This window comes from Gallus gallus, chromosome 5 (genome assembly GCF_016699485.2).
Source record: "Gallus gallus isolate bGalGal1 chromosome 5, bGalGal1.mat.broiler.GRCg7b, whole genome shotgun sequence".
In the NCBI taxonomy this organism is placed as follows: Eukaryota; Metazoa; Chordata; class Aves; order Galliformes; family Phasianidae; genus Gallus; species Gallus gallus.
Genome location: NC_052536.1, coordinates 12,752,667 through 12,775,225, shown reverse-complemented (window position 1 = coordinate 12,775,225; position 22,559 = coordinate 12,752,667). Strand labels below are relative to the sequence as shown.

Below are 22,559 nucleotides of genomic sequence, written 5' to 3'. Positions count from 1 at the left end.
CCTTTGCAACTCATGCCTGGAGGCTGAGCTCCTACCGGTCTCATTCACCTTTCATCTCCCTTCTGCAACTGTGTAATTAATTAGACCAGCCAAATTACAGACCTTTCTTTATTTACCTCGTAAACAAGTGCATGATATACACAGAGGAGAATCGCCTGTTCCATACAGATATCATTGTTGTCCAAAATGAATATATTTGAGACAGAAAGAGGGCTGCAGGGCTGGGTTTTGTAAACCTCCTCCCCGGTTTGCATCAAAGCAGAGATGGCTCCATCAAAGCAGAGATGGCTGCTGAGGGATGGAGGGTCAGTGGGTCTCTCCAGTACGGCTGGACTGCCCGTTCAACAAAGCGAGTGTCATTGCCTTGAGGTAGATAGGGGACAGAAAGCCAAACATGAGGGCAGAAATGTCAAACATACCCCTTGGTGCTTGGAGATCATGAGGGCTTTGAAAATACTGATAGTAACTGCTTGTAGGAATCTTTGGGTTTGGAATAACCTGCTCCCTTTTCACAGTAGCTACCTCTGCAGACCACCCTCACCTTGCTACAGAAACTTTGCCGTATACACCCTCCCAAAGCCACTGCTTGCTGTCTCTTTGGTGCTCTTCCTCACTTTTACTGCATCTTACAAACTGTTTTCCTGCCTCATGCTGCATGCCCATCATTATTTGCTGCTCAGTGCGAGGTTTTGTAAAGGGTTCACTCCTGGTGCAGGCATCCTCAGGAAGGTAAACTTCTGAGATCTCTGAGTCACTGAAAGAATAGGGGACAAGGAGGGTCTGCCTTGCCCAGGCAGTTGTATGGGCATGGGGTACCTCCCATCTTAGGGATTTTTGCATCTCCGAAGTAGCCATGCAACAGAAGCATAGAATCATTAAGGATGGAAAAGACCACTGAGAAGGGTCATCTAGTCCATCAAACCATCACCACCATACCTCTAAACCATGTCCCTCAGTGCGGTGCGTAACACCGTTGAAGGAGCACAGCTACCTCCCTGCAGAGATAGAAATGAGCTCCTTTGGAGTACAGAGATCAAAATCTAAGCTGGGTGAAGGACTTTAAAAGAGCTCAGCTGCAAGAGCTGGTGCATGGCACTGGGAAGAGACAGCAGTGTGGGAAGGCTGAGTCCTGCCAGGTATTGGCGCATTGAGGCTGCTGGGTGAAAGGAGACGCACCCTGATCTGATCTCCCTGTGAGTAAAGCCAAGTGTGGTTTTTCTTTCATTTCTTCACGTGTGTCTTTTATAAACATCTGCAGCTCTGTTGTCTGTTTTGGATGTGAGGAGAAAACGCTGCTGTTTGCATGTTACCCTAACCTGGCTCGAGCTAGGAGGCGTTTCAAAGCAAAAGGATAACAGCAGGCGCTCCCCACGGAGTGGTGTGACAGAGCCAAAATTCTTCACAAGCACCAGGCACACCAGCACCTTCCCCAGACCCATGGGAAGCAGCAGGGTGAGGTGCTTTTTATTTTGCCCAGAACCAGCTGGGGTGAGGAAAGGAGCCCCAGAAACCTGCTGGATGTGGGGTGGTTGGGCCTATTGGTTTGGGTGTGCATCCTTCCATCCAAAGGCAGATTTTGGGCAGGTCAGGTGAGGACACTGCAGAACTGACCACTTCCCCACTATCTCACCCATCCCCAAAGCCTTCAGCGTGAGTTTTATCTTTTGTAGGGTTTCACTGAAAAAGTGTGTTTCCTGTACAAATGGGCCCTATAAGGAAAACAGGTTGCATTGTCTGCCCGCAGTGGGTGGATGTGGTTGTGCTTGGGGTGAATGCAGCACACTGCAGTCAGCAATTAGGGATGGTTCTCCCCACACTTCCGGGAAATGCGGGTGAGAGCCTTCCTGTGGTGCGGGCTGGTGACTCACCTAGCCAGGCCACAGGCTGCTTTCGGTCCTCACTCCTTTCCTCCTGTGCTCTTCTGTCATTAAGGAGAGGACTGCAGCTCCCAGCTCACCAGGTCTGTGCACCTCGGAGGGCCCTCCAAAGCAGGGCAGGAGTGGACCCCTGCAGGTCATCTACTCTTTCCTCCTCTCCCAGCAGCATCAGATTGTCAGCACTGGGGATGCTGACACACAGAGTCCAATTTCCTGCTGTCTTTGTCCACCTGAAGTGTGTTGGGAGAGGCAGCAGGTGCATACTGCAAACCCATTCTTCAGTGAGCAATGTTCTGTCCCAGTAGTGGACGTGGTGGGGATGGGTAGATGGTTGGACTAGGCGATCTTAGTGGCCTTTTCCAATCCTTCTGATTCTATGAATGTTTGTAATTTGGTGGCTTGTTTTGTGTAATGGAGTGTACAGACACATGTCTGTGTTTGTGTATGTTAGGTGCCGTGGGAAATGCACACAACTGCATTTTTAGGTAGGACTGAGTGGGCATTTTCCAGGAACTGCCTTAATAGATGAGTGCACCTCGTGCCTGCTGTTCCTGTCCGTACTTCCCCGACTGTTTCTGTTGACACCACTCTCAAGCCATGGGAGAGGTTTCACATGGGGCTGAAATTGCTGCTGGGGTGTGCAGTGAAACCTTTCTGTTTAGTCTGATGTCACCGGGTTGTTTCCCAGGCAGCGTTCCCAATGGTGGAAAGCTAAAGTTAGGCAAAAGGGAGGAGGAATCCAATCAGATTATTCTATGGTTACGGTCTTGTCTGAACAAATGTTTTCTTGCTGCCTTAATGCTTAGTCTGCCGTGGGTGATAAAAATATTTACTAGTTTATTATAAACAGCTGAACCTACAGCCTACATAGTCACATTATTTAAAGATGAAAGCAAAGGGGATAAAAAAGTGAACATTTAAAGACTAAATTGCAGTTCTGGCTTCGAGGAGGATTCTGCTCCTATTTATATCCAGTACCTATAAACCCAGGGAGAGCTCCTGACTCACGCTGGGAGCCGGGGCTGGGCCAGTGCAGCACTGAGGGCATACTGATGTGTACTTCTCATTAACCCTCCCTCTAGGTTTGTTCCTGATTATGTTTTCCATCATCTCGATTGAGTTCTTTGGATTGGAAGCAGTGGAGTCTGGATACCTGATGTCATATTTTGGTGTCCTTCAGATGGTAAGTGAAGTGCCAAACTGCCGTCTGATGTGCACCTTGCTACGTTTTTTACACATATTCTCCTAAATCCAGGCATCGTATTGACACGCAGATCATAAATACACTCATAGCTCTGCTATGTGTAATTCCGCTTCAAAAAATTAAAGTGCCTCCAAATTAATTCTGTTCCTTGGAATGGAAAGCAAGCAAAGTGAGCAGCATCTTGGAGACCTTCTCCCCTTATCCCCTCTTGTGGATCTTAAAGCTGTGGAGCTAAGATTTCCAACGACTGGCATGTCATCCTGATTCCTGTAACAAAACTTACATTGAAGTTAACAGGCCTCAATTACAGGGTTTTCAGTTCTGTAGGTTAGCTCGTTTACATTTAGCTTAGTAGCACCTGTGCATTTGTGTAGGTAGATGCGCTTACTGGCATTTTTTGCAGATGCCCTGAGTGTAGAGGAAGGACTCATTCCTTCTGTGGGGAAACTAGTGCAGCAAGCTTGCACTTCCAAAAAAATAAGAAGATGGGCCATGGAACACAGTTAGGAGATTGGCAAAATAGGCAAGAGTGAAAAATTAGCTGAATTATGTCATAGCACAGCCAAAAATAATGGTGATAGCGCAGCCCAAAACAGTGGTGCTGTGTTATTTGGAGGAAGAGGCTAATAATTCTGCAGGAAGAGCAACAGAAGGCAGAAATGCAAGGCAAGCAATATCCTGAAGGAGGGTGGTCTTGTTAGAATGCCTTCCTTTCCTGCGTAGTGCCGCAGAGTTCCTGTGTGATTCAGAGGATCTCCCCATCTTGAAATAGTAATTTAAGTCCCTTGTGATCTGGATCTGGCGTTGTGTCGGTTTCATACCTTCTCTGTGCTGCTCTGGGAGTGGGATATTTGGTGGTCTGTGCCTCAGTCCCACGTGCTTCACACTTGCTGTCATTTGCATCGGGAAGGAAACCAGCTTTGCTGCTGCAAGTGGGGTGATCAGCAGCTGCTTCCCGTAGCACACATCTGGCCCAAGTATGAGGGTCTCATGGAGGCCTGCTCTACATTAGTCTTTGTGTGCCACCTCCTAGACCAGGATCTCTAGGATGCATTCAGGCCTTAGAGTCGCCCTCTGAAGTCCTCTTCCTCCTCTGTATGTAGAGCACTAAGAACTCTTTATGTAGATGTATCAGTTGAATCTGATGGTTGGACTGGGTGGTCTTAAAGGTCTTTTCCAACCTTAGTGATTCTCTGATCCCTACAGTATACTTCTGCATGGAAATCACCTTGGGGATTTCAGCTTGGTTATGTTGTTGTTGTTTCAAGCTCGGTATCATGGGTGATTATAGCAACAAAGGTGAAATGATCCTTGTGCAACCTAGAAGGGACTGCTTTGTGTTGATCGATAGAGCCAGAATGGTGCCACTGGGTCTGGGATGTCTGTCTGTCTTCATGCTGTTGTTTCCTAGCTTTGTTTGGCTGAAACTGCTGTAGATAAGGTTACCTGGAGTGCCGTGCCAATGTACCCTACAAATAGAGACAGTCCTGGAAGGCCGCCTTCACTCTTCTCCCTAATCAGATGTCAGTGCAAGCCAGGGACTTGACCCTTCCCACAGTTCCAGGAACTGGGTTTCATCCCATAGGGCCAACCATGCCCATAGCCATGCTGGGATCCAGCAGTGCCTCCAGACTCAGGTGCAGTATCTGCTTTGCTGGGGAGGCCTTGCCCCAGGTGTTTGGCACAGAAATTGGCTGCTGTCAGCCAGGCATCTCACTTTCATCTCGCCATGCAGTTTCTGTCCATTCTGTTCAACAGCGCTTGGGTCTGGACTTCAGAAATGCAGGAGTGAAACAGTTGTAAGGTACAAAGAAAATTCACTTTTTCATGGTGTTGCTTCTGGGGTTTGTAGTCCAGGCATCAAAAGCATAGATTTGTGTCCTGACTTTCTGATCAGGACTCTGGTTGCAACAGCCTGTCTGATAGACAGTGGCTGAGCTGATGTTTTAGGGGTGCTTTCTGCTACAACCCCACTGGTGGGAAGTGCGTGCAGATGTACTGCAGTGGCCCTGTTCCACCCCAGGGCTGCAGCCTTCTTCGCTCCTCAGCTGGCCCTTCAGGTGTGTTTGTCTCTGTTCTGCAGCACATTGATACTGCAGGAGATAAAAATGCAGATTAGGGTGCAAGCAAATTCCACCCAGCGAGGTGGGTGAATGTGATTAGTATCTGCTGACTGGCTTCCCCACTTCACTTGCTAAATTATAGCTTTATTCATAACAAATATAATGTTCTTTTCAATGCATTTCATCAAGCAGATCCTCAGCTTTGATTTCTCATTCCTTAGTTTGCCTTTCTATAGAATACTGCAGGGTTTTTTTCTCCAGATTGCTCTGAGCCCCCTTCTCATTTGCACCCCCTCCTGCAGCTGGAAATGGGCCTCATCTGAGGGCCTTTAAAGATAGGTGTGGCTGTTGGAGAAGTGAAAGGGGAAATAAAGAGTGAGCTGCATCCTGTTTACACCAAACATCCCTGTGGACATTGAACACAGCATCCAGGTCTGGTCTGCAGGGCAGGAGGGCATAGCCACAGCCTCCTGCTCTCATCACATGCTGTTAAGGGGCTCAAGAGCTGTGCAGGTTTTGTAGAATCATAGTATTGTTAAGGTTGGAAAGACCACTGAGATCACCCAGTCCAAGCCCAACCCATCCCCACCATGCCCATTGAGCCATGTCCCTAAGGGTCACATCTCCACGTTTTTTGAACACCTCCAGGGACAGTGATTCCTCCTTTCCTCTACTACCCCGGGGATGCTCCAATTGCTTAACATAATTTTCAACTTCTCAGCTTCATTTAACCTACTGTGGTGAGAGGCAGCCAACGCGTCGCCAGCATCTGAGTCTCTCACCCTTCAAGCCAGCTGCAGAGCACCTAGAGAGGAGATGTAGAATGGCTCTGAGTCAGCCTGCCTGCCTTCAGATAGGCAACCCAAAAACTTTGCCATGGGTATCCCAAGCTCCTTGTTGTGTAGGGGGAGATCAGCACAGGAGCAGCGACCCCTCGGAAGGTGAGGGCTTTGTCCCCTGTGCAGGTGGAGGATATCTGTGAGCATCCCACTTCCAAGAGGTGGTCTGGGGGACCTGAGTGGCCCAAGCTTATATATCTGTTTAATGATTACTTGGGAGAGACCATCAGCTGCACTTATTTGCAGTGAGGCAGAGCATCCTCTGGTAGCAGAGAATATGGGGCAGGCTGGGAGCATGGTGAGGGTTAGGGAAGGGAAGGTTGGACGGTGCTGGAGAAGCAGAAAGCAGAGAGAGTGAATCACATTCTGCACCCCAACAGCATGTAGCTGGCCGTGGGCAGGAGGGGATTTCTGATGGGAGATAATGAAATGAGGATGGAAGGTAGAGAGTAGGAGGAGTGCAGTGCCTTGCTCTGCAGAAATCCCCTTGCTTGTGATTTGTTTGAAGCAGTTTTGTCTGCTCACCAGAGGGTCTCCAGTGAGAGGTCTGGGAGCCTATCAGCGATGCAGTGCTTTTTGTCCTCCAGAGCTGTGACCCCGGGACCCCTGTGAACAAAATCTCCCTCTTCCTGAATGCTTAGGAGGAGCGTGGGATGTCATTCATTTTTCCTCCAGAGAATGATGAATTTCATAACCATGTAACATCTGAAATAACTGCATAATGGTCAGAAGCAGACCCAGGCTCCATCTTTTCTTGGAGTTGGGAACGCAATGGCATGGAGGACTTCCAGATGTAGTAGTGGTGCTTGGGAAAAGCTGCCAGAGGATTAGGCAAGGGAAATACCTGCAGTCCCTGGTTGGAATCTGAAGTCACATCTGATGCTCAGGTTTCCAGGCATGGACAGGAGGAACTTTCCTTTAAGGATTTCTTTTTTTTTGCGATGCACACAAAACAAAAACTGAAGGTGGGACAAAGGGGTAGGTATTCATTACCCCGAGGACCGAGAAATCATAAGACATCTGTTCTATTTACTGTGCTTAATAGGCATTGTTGTACAAACCCCACCTCCAGCCATGCAGCTTCTGGAGGGACAAGTTTGTACCGAGCGATTCTGGAAAGATGAGAGAGATTCCTGGAGGAGAGATTTACATTGCCTATCATCTTATCACCAGCCTGTCCCTCTTGCTTTTTTATTTCTCTCTGCAGCAAGAGGGATGATTAAAGAGCTAGGGATTTAATTACAGCCAGATTCGCCTGGGGGGAAAACCCACTCGGTGAAAGGACCTTGCAACAACAAACAGAAAGTTCTCCAGTTTCCTTGCTTTGAAGGATTTAGATGTGTGCAGGGGGTGGAGGTGGGGAGAAGGCAGGCGATTAGGCTGCAGTTTGCAAAACACACGCTGCCTCTGCCCTGAGAGGCCAAGTGCTGGCTCAGCAGTTCGGCCCTCCCCATCCACTCTCCTTGCAGCCCCAACACCCTCTGTTCTTGTAAGGCGGGAATGACTTCTCATGTGCTTTCTGGCATTGCAGTCTCCATTAAATAACTTCCTCCTCCTCCCACCCAGACCAACGCATGTTTTTGTAACGCTTTCAGCCCAGCAGGACCAGTCCCCACTGTTTGGTGCCCACTCAGGTCTCTCCCAACCTGTACCCAGCTGTGGTTCTGCCATCCAGCATCTCTCTGGTCCTGGGAACTTCTAGGCTGGAAATAGAGGTCTTGTTGCTGGGCTCTGCCCTGTGCTTTTTTCAGTGGGCGCTTCTGAAAGAGTCTGTAGGAACAGTCTCCTGTCCTTTGGCCAAAGGTGAATGTGGAGGACCAGCCAGACATCTGCTGGGCTTGACGGGACAAGGGGAAGTGGTTTCAAACAAAAAGAGGAAGGATTTAGACTGGATGTAAGGAAGAAGTTTTTAACAATGAGGGCAGTGAGATGCTGGCAACCACTGGCTGCCCAGGGAGGTAGTGGATGCCCCATCCCTGGGGACATGCAAGCTCAGGCTGGAGAGGGCTCTGAGCACCTGAGATAGTGTAGGTGTCCCTGTTCATTGCAGGGGACTTGAACTGGATAGTCTTTAAGGGTCCCTCCCTATTCAAACAATTTTATGATTCTATGGACTTAAATTTATTTTCTGCATAACTACCTGGGGATGAATGCTGGTTCCATGCAACAAGGAAACTGCTCTGCTGAAAGGTCTGCCAAAAATGAACACTTCAAACTTTCAAACAGCAAAAACCTTCTCCACTCTGTAAAGGACTGAGGAGAGTTGTTGCTGATATCAACAAGTTGGCTCTCCCAAGTGAAGAGGAGCTCAATTGGATGCAGAGATAGCAGAGGTAGTTTCCTACATGAGCATCTGACCTAGTCTAGTGGAAGGCATCACCAGGGCCAAGCCAGCATAAAGGCAAGGAGATTTGGCTATTCTGCATTCATCAGGAGACTTATTTGCCTTGACAGAAGGAGAAGGGGAAAAAATGTGTTGGTTTTTCCTGCGACATGTGTACACAGCCACGGGCAGTGCCTGTTATTTCACTTGCAAACAATTTCCTCTCCTTTTTGTTTATTGATGACAGAACACATTCCAGCCAGGTACACCGTCTCTGCCCAGCACTTCAAAGGAGGTCAGGTTACAAAGCAAGCACCATCCCTGAGATTAACTGCAGGAGGGACAGCCTGTGGGAGCCCAGGTGAAGGCTGCAAGCAAGGAAAAAGCCCAGTACTCTCTCCAACATTCCCACTTTTCTAGGTTTTTCTTCCTCTTCAGCTCTTTCTAGGAGTTTAGGGAGCTTATTCGGTTGGACTAGGTGATTTTAGTGGTCTTTTCCAACCCTGATTCCATGATTCTGTAATTCTGTGATTCTATACATGGCTCAGGAAAGATCTCTGCTAGAGGTGATGGGTTTTCAGATCTCGTTTCTGGTTGGAAGCATTTCCTGAGCGCCCAGCAACTGAAACTATTATCCAGCACCTAAATTCAGATGCTGGTAAATAGAGTCCAAACTCAGCGTGATGGGTCTTTGTGGCTCGTGGATGCATTGGCAGTAGCCACACTGGGAATGGGCAGCAAAAGCTGATGGGGCCCAGTAAGCAGTGGGGAGGCTGGGGTCCGTACTGCCCAAGGATGGCATTTGGCCGAAAGCAAATGACGTGGGCCAATGCTTGCCGCTCCCATGGTGATCCGAATAGGCTTCCCCTGATGATATACTCCATGACTCAAGGACGGGAAGGGCCCAGGCTGCACCTCATGGTGAATCTCGGTCAAATGCATCGTTCAAGCCCAGGCAAATTGAGAAACCTTCCCTCTGGAGGCGCAGCAGAGCCAAGCCACGTTTGGGTGATGCCACCGCCAAGCGGAGTCACGCTGAGGGCGGGCTGTGCCCCATCCTGTGACTTGGCGCAGCCTGGGCAGGAGGGACTGAGAGGCTGCAAGATGTTAATGATGCCGCTTCGTTTGGGAGTGCTAGGCTTAATGAAGCGTGACTCAGCACCTCCTCCACCCACCTGAATTGGAGCCACCAGGGCTGGCCTCCTCTTCCTCCCACCTGGCCCATGTCCGTAGCAGGGCATGCGTGCTGCATGACTCAGGTCACCCCATCCATGTCCCAGCCTTACAGTGCGCGGTGGCCAGGGATACCAGGTGGGTGACGCAGCCTGGGAAAGCCATGTGGACCTCATGCCACCGTCACACACATGAGCTGAGCTCCTCAGCCCTGCCCAAGGGTGAGACAGAACAGCAGGAAAAGCATGTTCTGGGAACCCAAATTTCTGCATGGCAGATGTGTCCCCATGTCAAAATTTGCTTGTGTTCTGAGGGAAAAAAAAGAGGTTCGTTGTGAGATTTCTCATTAAGTTGTAGCTTGTGGGAGAAATATTCAAACGGTACCTATTGCTCTTTAAGTCAACTTTACTGTATTTTCACCCTGTTGCTATTTGCTTTTTGCCATTTGTTTTTGTTTTAGTGTTTATACTGTTTTTTTTCTTCTGGACAGTTTGTCATAGATTAACATTTCTTTTTAATAACTTCCTTCCTTATTTATTTTGCAACAGTTTCCCTTTGGTGGATTTTGGGTTCCTCCCTTAGCATTAACACAGCAAGGCTGAGTGTAGCGTAGTAGTGGCCCAAGTCAAATCTGAGCACCAAGGTTTTCTTTAGGCTTCTCTCCAAAGATTTACATTTTTGCTCCTCCTTCCCGCCCCCTCTCCCGTGGTTTTTGCTTAAAATCTGCAAAACCAGTTCCCCATCTCTTGTGCCTGCTCGTACTGCTGTGTCTGGATATTAGCATCTCTGTCATTCTTGTTTCCTGTATAAGAACGATGAACTGCCCAATTTGTGTAGTTATAGTGTAAAATAATGGCAAGAGAAGGTACAGGAGAGGAGGTGCTTTTCTCCTCTGCGTACAGTTGAGCAGTTCTGCTTTGGAAGATCTCAATAATGATTTCACAAGGAAAATCTCAAGTTAACAATTCAGTTTTATCAACAGCTGCCTTTAAGTAGTTTCATTCAACACTGTTGATCGAGCAGTGATGAAAAACTTATGCAAGCATCACTCAATTGAGAGATCATCATGTGACTTATCACTAAGCTACAAAATGCTCAAAATCATGGTAAATGTCTTCAAGTCATTTACTGCAACAGCAAACTCCCTTTTTCTCTTCCCAGGAAAGCAAGGAAATAACACATTTTCTCCCTTTTGTTTGCTCTCTGAGCTTGTTTCCATCAGTATAAACTGGATTGACACTGCCCATGCGCTTTTTCCTCAGGTTGTCCAAGGCCTGGTGATTGGAAAACTCACAAGCCATTGCACGGAGCAGACCCTGCTCAGGCTTGGCGTCCTCGTCTTTGCCGGTGTGGGGCTGGGCATGGTAAGACTCACTGAGAAGTCATCCACGGGGCCTTCCACCATCATAGTTTGCAGGTGGGCAAAGGGCCTACTTGTCACTGGCAGAGCCGCCATGGCCTTGACAAGCTGTGCTTAGGGGGAGCCGGCCAACTTGGGCCACTGCAAACACACAGCGTTCAACAACGATAAGAAGCTGTGTGAGTAATAGCTGCAGGGATTACAGAGTAATAATCCTGCACAGAAACCCATGCATCCGTCCTGAGTCACTGGATTTGCACAGAGGTCCTGCCTTCCGTCCTCGAGTGGCCCCATTTCCTGAACTGCCCAGAAAGTAAATGCAGATTATGGGGAGGAAAACCACTGCAGTTGTACTGTACCCTGAGACGGCTGAGGATGTCGTCTCATCTTTCTGGCTTTGTTTTACTAATTCCTCCAAGCTTAGAGCATTTGGAGAAGGAGGTAGCGAGGAAATAGTTTAGCTCCTCTGTTTTGGCACTACCCATCACCAGTTGTGTCTGGATGGGTGAGAGGCAGCCTCAGAAGTCAACTAGAAGATCCCATTGGCAGGAGCAGCTCTACCAGTAACTATGTTTTCTCAGATCAGCAACACTTTAGTGACCAACAGTGCTGCCCAAGGGATGGGATGCTTGGGAAGGGTCTGTCTGGTCCCTAGCACTAGCACCATGAATGTGTGGCTGGTCTCAGCGTGCCACCACAGTGAAGAACGTATGCACATAACCCAAGGAGGGCTTTAGAAGCTCACCTTTGGGTTTCAGCTTAGAAATGAAGTGAGCTGGGGAGGGTAATTCCCATTTTCCACCACAGAGACAATGGTGGAGGGACACACAAAGCCAGTGTGGCTCTGTGGAAAGGGGAAAGCTGGGAAGGGAAGTTGTTGGTTTGAGAGCTGGCAATTACACCATGCCTGGACGGCTGTGGACATCCTGACAGCATGGCCTGAGGACAGGGGTCAGCAATGATATCCCGTGAGAGCTATTCATAGGCAGATGCAGCTGCTGGCCCTGCTGAGCAAAGAGTCCTTATAAAGGATGTGACGGAAGTCCTTTGCTTTGTCCCAAGGCATGGTTATGCCCCATCCTCCCTCCTGCCCTCTGGTTCCCAGGCACTGGCTTTTGAGCCCAGCTGCTGAAACTGCAGGATCTGCCTTCCCTGCCTTGACAATTCTCCCAGATCTGCCCTGGTGGAGAAGGCTGCTCAGCTGAGGGTGGGTGGTCAGTAGTACACTTCACCTGACCTAATCCTCCCAGGGCAGCGAGAAGATATTCCCCACGACATTCAGCCCTGGGTCTGCTCTTTCTGGCAATTGCCTTCTGCCTCCAGCCTGTGAGGATGCTCTTACAAGGAAGGGAATCATCACTGCCTTTTTTTTCCTACTACTGCTGTGTTGTCCTGCAATGACATTTGCCCTGGCAAGGACTTACTCTCTCCCTGTCTGGATGTCTACTTACCAAATACCCGCTTCTCTGCCTTTGTTCTCCAGTTCCCTAAGCAGGAGTGCCTAGTTCTTAAGCAAAACATAGGTAAAGTGCCCCTCCGAGGAGACAAACCTTGCCATGGATGAGTCCAGAGGGGAACTAGGAATAAAACCTCAATATTTCCAAGTCATTCGTTAGTGATGGCTCTGGGCTGCTCCATCTTCTGTAGCCAAGAGGCACAGACCAGATTTTATGAGCAAGAGAATGAAAGTTCTGGCTTGGCCAGAGACTGAGCTGTTTTCCAGCCAGAATAATACACCTTGAGACGTGGGTGAGGGCAGAGACTTGCAAGGAAGCAGGAGTTTCCTTTTCATGCCCCAGAGAAATCTATTTATTTGACCAGCAGGGCTGAGAGCCGCTCCAGCTCTGCCGCTGAGGGATCCTCACCACTTTTGTTTTAAGTATTAAACAGCTGGAGGGATGTCTCCACTAAGAATATGTGCAATAACAAAATCATTACTCTCCCTAATTATGCTCGCTAATGCGGGCCTTATGGCCAGAAGACCTATTCCAGATTACTGAATTTGATGAATTTATTAGTGAGGAAGCAGAAGAACAGGATTAGAAATCCCAAAGGTATGGTATTACATAATGCTCCAGGTTCATTTATTTTGACAAGCTTAGTTTGGTTTTAATTACTTATGATAATGAACTGAAATGCCTTCTCTAGGCTGTTTTGTATAAGTAATGGAGGCTTCCTGAAGTACACCACATGCATCTGCTGCGGAACGTCTCCTCAGGACTTGGACAAAAGACAGAAGTCCTGGGGGAGGGTGCGGGGATGTCACTAATTCCCAGACACTAAAAATACCCACGGCAGTGCTGGAGAATGTGCTGCCAGATTACAGGGCAGGGGCTGCTCCTTGTGCTGCATCCTTAGAATGATTCCCAGCACACAAGTGGTGGAAAAATATTGGAAAAGAATTAAAAAAGGGGGGGAAAAATAAGCAAGAATCAGAGAAAACAAAGGAAAACAATGGAATCCAGGGAAAACCATAGAAAACAAGGGAAGACCATGGTAAACAGGGGAAAGCAAGGGTAAACAGGTTCACACAAGGGAAAAGAGGGGAAAACAAGGGAAAACAGTGGAGAAAGAAGAGAAAATGGGAAAACAAGAGCAAACAGGTTATAAAACAGTGGAAAATAGGGGAAAACTGTGGTAAATAGTGAAAATAAAGCTAATACAATGGAAAACAGAGGAAAACATCAGAAAAGAAGGGGAAAAAAGGAAAAAAAAAGATAAAAGCAGGTGAAAACAATGGAATGTAAAGGAAAACCAGGGAAAACAAGGAAATACAAGAGAAAACAAGGGAAGGTCATGTAATACAAGGGTAAAGAGTTAGATACAAGGGAAAAGGGGGGGGGGAAGCAAGGGAAAACAGTGGAAAAAAAGAAAGGAAAATGGGAAAATGAGCAAACAGTTGAAAATAGTGGAAAATAGGGGAAAACAATGGAAAATGGGAAACAAAGAAAAGGCAAAACATGGGTAAACAGGTGACGACAATGATAAAGAGTTGAAAACAAGGGAGAAAAGTGAGAACCAAAGAAAACAAGGGAAATGTGATAAAGGAGTGGCAATCAAATGAAAACATGGGGGAAGCAGTGGAAAAAAATGGATGAAAGACCTTGAGATGGCCAAAATGGTACCATCACAAATCAGCTGTGGCTCCCACAGTTTACCTAAAAGTCACAGATTTGGCTTGAGATAGTTGTCTGGATTGCTTCTTGTTGCAAAGCTGCTCTCTGTGCTCTCTAATGATCCATGTTCCATTGTGTCTTGTCACTTAGGCCCTGATGAGGACAGTATGGCATTACTGCATCATCGTGGTGCCGCTGGTGTTTGCCTTCAATGTGTTGGGCACCATCACTGACAGCATCCTCACCAAGGCTGTGCCCTCCACTGACACTGGTAAGACTCATCACAATCATCAAACTTGTCTTTTTCCCTTCTTTGGGTCCATCAGGTAGTGGTGTTTGAACAGTGCCGAGTAAGCATCTTGCCCTCAGGCCACCAGCCTCTGGGCTTTTATTAGGCCTGGACCTTCAGCACCATTTGCCCTGCACAAGGTGAGATCCCCAGCCTGATAGGCCTTGTTCTTTGCGAGCAGCTCCCTCACAAAGCAGACTCTGACCCCAGTGCCATCATCCCTAACTCAGCACCAAGCCATCTGCTTTGCCTCTCTCCCCCTTGACCATATTTCTGTGAACAGTCACTGCATTTCTCTGTAAAGTGGGGCACAAATCTTCACACATGCAGTACTTTTTCAGTTGGCAAAGATACCTCCATGCACGACCCTACTGAGAATCAGATTCAGAGTCCATTCATGAAGTTTATAAAGCACTCTGGAGATACTTCTGGATGAAGAGCTTTTCTAAATGTCACTCCAGTAGTTTATTTGCAGAATTGAAGATTGCCTCTACTTGTCATTCATGGCAGGGGGGGTGGGTTAGATGACTTTTAAAGGTCCCTTTCAACTCAAATGATTCTATGATTTTGCTACGAATGCTGGGATCCCGCAGCATTCAGGCACAGTGCTTCCACCTGGGAGAGAAGCCCTGGGACCACATGGAGGAAAGGGATGGGGTGTGCTGGGGGCAAATCTGCCGCTTCACGGCTTGGAGCAGTGCTCATAAGGGAGAGGGAATATTGGAGGAAGGGCACCAAGGGGCTCTAGGGTATGAAGCAAGGCTGGAACTCATCCAGATTCTGCTCAAAGGGGCTTTGTAAGGAAAAATGAAGCATTGCTCGGCTGTTAAAGCCAGCCCAGAGGCGAAATTAAGTCAGAGAGGAAAATGGGTTTAGTTGCCTCACCCTGGTCCTCGCTTGCGTATGTTGTTACGACAGGATGGGATGGACGCAGATAGGCAGGATGGAGACAGCCCATGGGGTGGCAAGAGGACATTTTGGGACAGTGGGAGGGTATGGGCTCTATCGTGCCCATCCATCCCAGGCTGATGCCATGCCATGTGCTCCTGGATCAAAACCAGGTGTGATGAGGAGGGACACAGCTGGCACGGAGGATCACAGCGTTGGAGGAAAACCATCTTCACTGGTCCTTTGTGCCTCTCAGCCTTACAACATGCTTCCTCCACACAGTGTTCCCCAGGGAGGAGGCTGTGTTCCCAGGCAGGGCAGGAATGCCTGACGCAGCAGAGCTGTGGCCCTGCAAGCTGCCTCCCTGCAGCAGCTGTGGCGTGGGTGTCCCTGGGGGCAATGCCGCCATGCGGTGCTGCTCCAGCACGGGGGTGCTGCACCCAAAGGGACAGCAGCTAAAGCGTGTCTCCTTCCTCTGTCAACGCAAAACTGGCTTTGCAGAGGACCCATCTAAGGCCACTCCTACAGAGGCTGATGAATTCTACAGAAGGAAACAGAGTGGAAATGATTTCATTCGTTTCCCTTTGATATTTTTTTTCCCTCCCCATCTTCAAAGGCAGGAAGGGAAAATGTTGCACGGCACACATGTGTGCTGCTCCGCCGGGTGTGTGAGCTGGTGGGAGCACAGCCCCAAGCCAAGGCGGGCCCACGGCCACACAAGCACTCCTTGTCCCCCGAGAATGGGGGTCTTGTTACTGCTCGAGGCATGGAGGCAGGGAGGAAGCGGAGCAGGGCAGCATCCTGGACCCATATCTCGTGATTTGATTTGCACATCAGGTGCAAAGCCTTAGGAGAAGAGCCTGCAGTGAAGCACAGCTACTGGCCCCGCAGCCTAGGGAAAGAGGGAGAGGAGAGGAGAGGAGAGGAGAGGAGAGGAGAGGAGAGGAGAGGAGAGGAGAGGAGAGGAGAGGAGAGGAGAGGAGAGGAGAGGAGAGGAGAGGAGAGGAGAGGAGAGGAGAGGAGAGGAGAGGAGAGGAGAGGAGAGGAGAGGAGAGGAGAGGAGAGACTTTTTTGCTGGCGTGATGAGTTGTTACTGTTAAAGGTCTGAAGTTAACTGGGATCCATCACATGAGCTGCTTGGAAATGGAGCAAGGGCTGATTTACAGTGTCTCAAAGCTCCGGGGCATCCGACACGAGGGATCTAATTTAAGCCCATTAAATAGAAATTATCTTTCTCAGCAACGTGTTACAGGCCTGCCGAGGAGAGCCCAGCCTTTCAAGAGGACGAATTTCAGCTCCATAAAAAAAGGAAAAAAAAGTGCCTCCTCAATCATGAGAGCCAGTTTGGCAATTGCACGGAGTAATTAGTTTAATTCAAATACCCAGAGGGGAAAAAAAATAATTGCAAAACCTGCCCAGAAAGTTTGGTGGTTGTGGGATTGTTCCCATTGGCAAAGGGTCAGGCTGAGGTCCCACCCATCGCTGTTCCCATGCGCAGGAGGAGCATGGGCAGCTCTTCAGGGAGACTTCCCTCTCTGTATGTCACACCTACGCCCTCGGTTCGGGCTCACTGCACAAGTATTTTAAGCATTTTTTGACAGAAGTGCAACAGTTCCAGGCCAGTGTGACACCAACCCATGTCTGCCCGTCCTCCCTCCAAGCTGGCATCATTTCTCCATGGTCTCAGCACACTGGGATCTACGCCTTGCAAGCAGGACAACTTCTCCCCTCTCCTGAATGCCACTGGTGGTGATTCAAGTCATGTATTGGTGGACAAGTGATGCCAATCGCTCAGTATTGGTAGTAAGAACAATGATTGAGAACACCGTCTCAGAGCAGGACCTAAGTTCCTAATGGAGTTCTGGCCTGCGTGGTGAGAAGCCTGAGGTCGTGGCTGCATCCCGTGTGACATCCTGGTGGAAAAACCTGCCCTTGCCCCACTGGAGGTGCTTCCCCTCCTCCTGTTCACCATGCAAATGCATGCTCTGCTGGAAGGAGAACCGGCCGAGCCAGGTGAAAGGCTCCCATTGCCATCCAAATGGAAACATCCACTCCATTCGCAAGGCTGTGGGGGTGATCTCACGGGGGCTCAGCCTCTACCTGTGCTTTTAGTTAGCTCTTCTAGAAGATGTAGTTAGACCTTTCTAGCTCCTGATGCACTCCTAAGAGCTGTTCTTCTGTCCCATAAGAAAGAATACATAGCGATAGCTGCTTGCATGGGCTGGGACCCCTCCAATCTCCACAGCTGCTAATTATGATATTGAAAGGAACTGTGTGCTTTGCTTTGGGAGGTTTTAGTGTCCCTGGAAGCTGCCCCCATCCCATCTCATCCCATCTCATCCCATCTCATCCCATCCCATCCCATCCCATCCCATCCCATCCCATCCCATCCTATCCCAATGGGTTCAGGAGCATCTCCCAGTGCCAAAGGTTCCCAGAGATGGTTTGAGGCCTCTTCCTATCGCAGCAGAGGGAGGCTGCTAACCCTCACTCTGACATCTCTGCTGTCTCTCCTAGGGGCCATGCTGGGGATCTGCGCCTCGGTCCAGCCCTTGACAAGGACGGTGGGCCCAACACTCGGTGTCATTCTGTACAAGCAGTTTGGAGTCTCCTCCTTTGGCTACTTGCAGCTCATCGTCAATGCCAGTTTGTTTGTTTATCTCTTAAAGAGCAAAAGCCCACTGAGAGACACAAAAAGCCACTAATTCATGAGAGCTGCCTCTTCCCTTTTTCCACAGAAATAAAGAAAGAAACATTGTTGTATGTTCTCTGGCATTCTTGTGCTGGAGGCACAACCCTACGCTGAGCCCCTCCTGCTCTCACTGCAGGCTGCTCATAACTAAATACCTTGCAGCTGCCTCCAGTATGAAGTCTCATGCAAGAATTAAGTGATAGTGACAGCAGGAAGAAGTCACCCAAAGGGAGTTACCAAGTCTGAAGCATTTGCAGAGAGCAATTTGCAGCCCTGCCTGTGAATGGAGCTCAGCACTGCCGGATGCTCTCAAGGGAGTACAGGTTGGTTAGTAGGCATTGAGCCTCACAAGACAAAACTTCAACAGGTTGCGTTCCCCTTTCCCAAAGAGCACAGCTTCTTGGATTGTAGGAAAAGAGCACCTCACTCATTCCCAGGCACTTTATCTAGAGCTGGGGACAGGCACCAGCAGGCAGAACACGGTATAGTTGGAGGGAGTTCTTGTGCCATCTTTAGTTGCCATTACTCAACTACACAGGAAAATATTCCCCAAAAGCCCTGATGGAGCACATGGAAGGCTCCTGCATTCTCTCCCTGGCCCTCAATGCACTTTTCCTCCATGCTCTCCCTTGCAGAGGGATTATTGAGAGCTTCTTCACCCCACAGTCCCATCCAGGCCCCTGCTGCCTTACAGCCCCCACACCACAGCCCAAACAGCACCCACAGAAATCACCGCACCGCCACGTGTCGTAATAAAAAGTGAACATTTCAAGTCATTTATTTGGAATGGACATATTAATGCAAAAAAGCAATATTAAGACCAAGAACTGCCGAAGATACGTTCATCAAAATAAATACAAATATAGATACTACAAATAATTTAAACTGTGTCAAACACCACCAGTCAGTGTTGAATCTTCCTCGCGTCTCATAAATAGAAGATAACCGTTCGCGAAGCCGCGCCACCCAAAGCACGTGGGCGCTTCGCTGGAAGTCCCGTATGAAAGTCTTTGGTTTGGTTTCGTTGGGTTTTTGTTTTTTTTTTTTCTTTTTTCCTTTTTTCAAAATGCATCTCAGGCAAAGCCCAGGGCTTCTTTGCTCAGCAGCCTCCACAGGCCTGGAGAAAACCAAGCTGCTCCCAGCTATCTTCCGCGCTTTCCTTCATTGGTACCCTGTCCCTTTTCAGTCCAAGACACTTGCTCTGGTTTACCATCCAGCGGTACGCTCTGAAGGTAGCAAGAGGAAGCAGGTTAGTGCAATGAAAGGCCGAGGGACGAACGAAAAGAAAGGGCTCTGAAGGGAGGGGAAGCGCTCAGCACTCAGCGCCGCATTTGCGGCGTCTCTACAGGGCGTTCGGCAAGGAAAGCGCTGCCGAGTGCCATTTCCTACCCCGATAACTCTCCGCCACAGACACGTGTCTGCCTGCCGCTCGGAATTCCCAGCTCCGTGCCCATCTCCCACCACCCGGAATTCACAGCGCTGGGTTCGGGAAGGGTGAGTGAGCCCCAGGAGTCGGGCACGAGAGCTGCAGGGACAGCGCACGCTGCGCTCAGGGCGCGGCACCCGGCTCTGCGCTGGGAAACACGAGGAGCGGCCGTGGGAGCCTCGTTGCCTCGCTGCGGCACCGTCTCTGCCCAAAGCACGGTGTGCAGGGAATAGAGGTATCTCTGTGGATTTGTTAAGGGTGGGGGTGCGAGCTCACCTGGGGGCTCAGGGCGCCCGGGCCAGCCGCCGCTCCTGGGTGCCCGCTGCCTGCTCCATCTCCTGGCGGCTCTTGAAGTCCTGGATGGCCCTCTTGTTCTGGAAGTCGATGAGGGCCATGGTGATGGAGGCGTTCCAGCAGCTCTGGTCCGGGCACCGAAAGTCAATCTCCTTGCGGTCCTTGGTGACGATGGTGAAGTAGATGTATTTGCCCGTGCGCTCCACGCAGTCCACCTTGAGGATGGAGCCGAAGCCCAGCTCCTTGCCCTTGGCCCGCTTGTGCCCGTCGGGGAAAAGGCTGAGGCTGTCCTTGGTGAGCACTACCAGCTTCTTCTTCCACAGCTGGAAAAGGCTGTCGCTCCGCTTCTCCAGCTCGCCCTCGCGGATCACCTCTGCTTGCATTTTCATCCTCCCTCCCTCGTTCCTTCCCTCGTCCCTTCCTTCCGTCCTTCCCTCGCTCCCTCCCGACTCCAGCTCCCCGGGCTGCGCTGCTCCCACTGCGTCTCGAGCGGCAATGACTGAGCCCGGCCGCGCCGGGACCAATTTATTGCAATGATTCAGCGCCGGGCGCCTTCCGGTGCCTCCCCCGGGAGTCCGCCCGCCGCCCCCTCGACGCTCCGCCTCCCGCCCGCCCACGGCCGCGGTGCGCTCCGCTCCGCCCCGCCGGGTTGGGACCCACGCGGGAGCGGAGCCCGAGCTGCAGCGCTGCGTGGGACGGCAGCCTCGCGGTACCCTCTTGTCTGCGTCTCCGCTGTGTATCCGTGGCGGGGATGGGGTGGCTATGACGGACCCCACCTTGCAGCTCGTCTCCTCTCCGAAGCGTGCTCAGCCCCAGTGCCGTCTCCCCCCTCCCCAGGAGCCCTACAGACGCCTGGTTTGGACCCCAGCCTCTCATTTGGGTCCTGGCCAAGCCCGTTCACTTCAGCTCCGCATCCACGCAGCATCACCACGAAGCCTTCCCTCACCACCTCCTTGGGGTACCCCACCTACCCAGCTCTGCACCAGCACTGCCCACCCTTATCGTTCTCACTGTCCCCCACAATCACTGCATTTACCCCATTTTCTTACCCTTGACCCACTCCCTCTTCCCAGGGTCAGTTCCGTGGTTTCCTAGGGTCTGGCCATTGCCCACCACCATGGGGCCACTGGGGAAAGGCACGGCATCAGGAGGTGGCACCCAGCAGCACTGGCATCCCTTCCTCTGTGTACCACTGATATAGCCACTCTTTACAACACTGGTTCGCCTCATCCAGCACGATAGCCAACAGCAGCCAATTCATCTAACTTTAGCAAGATTTAGCTTTTCCTTTCCAAGGGAACGGTCCAGATTGTCACTATCTATCTGGACAAATGCTACTCTGGCCACTGAAATGTCCAAATCCCTGTCCAAGAGACCCCATAAGAATGAGGGATCCGAAGCAGCTAGGACCACAGATAGAGCCTAAGCTGAGTTTTCATTATTATTACTATTATTATTAGAATATTATTATTCTAAAAAGGGCTCCGAAATGCAGCAGGGAAGGGTCTTTGCGCACAGGAAATGGGACACCACTTCAAACAGAGCAATCTGGCAGGAAAAAGGAGAGCTACAGGGAACAGCTGCAGGAAGGCCCCCGGTCTGGAAAGCTACGGGACGTAGCATGTCTGTGCACACCTCGCTTCAAACAGTCCAGTGCAAAGCAAAATCTGCTTTTCAGTGAGGCTCACACCTGCGGGTGGGGGTCAGCAGCCCCCTTTGGGGTTCGTCTTCCTGCTTTGGCTTTCATCAGGGTGATCTGCACCGATCCATCACGCCGAGGAGCACAGAACCTTGGCTGCCACAGCCGCCAGCGTGTCTTAGCACTGAACGCTCAGAGCACTGCTAGCAAAAAGGTAGGTTGTCAGGGGAAAACGGAATGCTCAAAGTGTAGATAAAAAATGAGTTCTTGCAGCAGCAGTCCTGGTTTTCATTGTATGTCCACTCTAAGAATTCTTCTCCTTTCTACATACACTGGGCTTCCTACACAGATAACTGCAGGAAAGGAAAGCCCAGTGCGTTAACATACCATAACTCTCTGTCATTTGCATTGTGGCCATGCAAAAGTTGCACAGAACTGGTCTTAATGCAAAGCGATGGTGACACCGACTGCCCTCAAACCAGGCAGCTCAGCTTAGGAAAAGGAGAAAGGTGTCTGCATTGCCTTTAAAATAATACGAGGTAATGAATAAGGTGAGGAATTGACGAGGGGTTATCAGCTCTTGGCACCAGAATGTGGGACAAGTGTGATGTTCCCAAGCTGTTTGACTACACGTGGGCGTCCCTTCCTAGAATAAAACAGAACTGAAGCAGCATCCACATCCACCTCCCACCCGCAGAGCCCAGCAGGGTGCTGCCACCTCCCTCTGCAGCACCCCTCTCCCAGCCCACGAGAGGCCCCGTTGCTATGTGTCGTGGTGCAGTGCATGCTCCAGAACTGGGGTTTCGGTCATTGCTTTGGTTTTTTGGGTTTGTGTTTCATCCTGCTGGCAGAAGTGGGTTGCCTTAGTTACACGACTCATGGTGACAGCACAGCAGCTACATGGGCAGCTCCGGGAAGAATGCTGCATTCAGGGCTCACGCCAAGAAAAAGGAAAAAATGTGGTTTTTTTTGAATGAGGAGGTGGTGATTTATCTCCTCTGCAGCTCTCCCCACGCACCCCGCAATGGGGTCTCCAGCGGGTGGTAGTGATGCACTCAGCCCAGCCCAGCCCAGCCCAGCATCTCCCCCCGGGGATGCGGGGCTCCCACCAGACACATCACCCCTCACTCACGCCCTGAGTGCTATCAGTGTTTCCACTGCTGTAATGTTATTTTTCCCGTTGCTATTTAGCTGCTGTGATCCTAGAGATGTGAGCATCCCCTGTGATGGGTCCGCTCTGGGCAAGGACCACAGATCCAGCCAGCATTACCCCTCCGCAGCAGGAAGTGGAGAATTGAGGCCATATGACTACTTCTTTTTTTTTATCATAATGATTTCCTTTCCTTTAAACCTGACATCTGTAGGAGAAGAAAAGC

The 22,559-nt window shown here is 50.1% G+C and overlaps 2 protein-coding genes across 3 annotated transcripts in view; one reads left to right on the top strand and one right to left on the bottom strand.

Moving 5' to 3' along the window:
• Positions 1 to 17,895, top strand: part of SLC22A18 (solute carrier family 22 member 18) — a 49,400-nt gene extending 31,505 nt beyond the window's left edge. For both annotated transcript variants that reach the window (XM_040701383.2, XM_046942032.1), the window contains 4 exons: positions 2,960 to 3,060; positions 10,742 to 10,843; positions 14,106 to 14,226; positions 17,650 to 17,895. In XM_040701383.2, the coding sequence (XP_040557317.1) occupies positions 2,960 to 3,060; positions 10,742 to 10,843; positions 14,106 to 14,226; positions 17,650 to 17,837 (512 nt within the window). In that variant the 3' untranslated portion in view covers positions 17,838 to 17,895. The remainder of the gene's footprint in view (positions 1 to 2,959; positions 3,061 to 10,741; positions 10,844 to 14,105; positions 14,227 to 17,649) is intronic.
• A 676-nt stretch (positions 17,896 to 18,571) lies between these two features.
• On the bottom strand, positions 18,572 to 20,045 carry PHLDA2 (pleckstrin homology like domain family A member 2). Its single transcript, NM_001199595.2, has 2 exons — positions 19,527 to 20,045; positions 18,572 to 19,050 (listed from the first exon to the last, which is right to left on the bottom strand). Exon 1 carries the CDS (start codon positions 19,931 to 19,933, stop codon positions 19,535 to 19,537), a length of 399 nt encoding a protein of 132 aa, NP_001186524.1. The 5' UTR covers positions 19,934 to 20,045; the 3' UTR covers positions 18,572 to 19,050; positions 19,527 to 19,534.
• Positions 20,046 to 22,559: the final 2,514 nt, after the last annotated feature.

Excerpts from the sequence above, each read along its gene's own strand:
- PHLDA2 (NM_001199595.2), bottom strand. The coding sequence starts at position 19,933 with ATGAAAATGCAAGCAGAGGTGATCCGCGAGGGCGAGCTGGAGAAGCGG.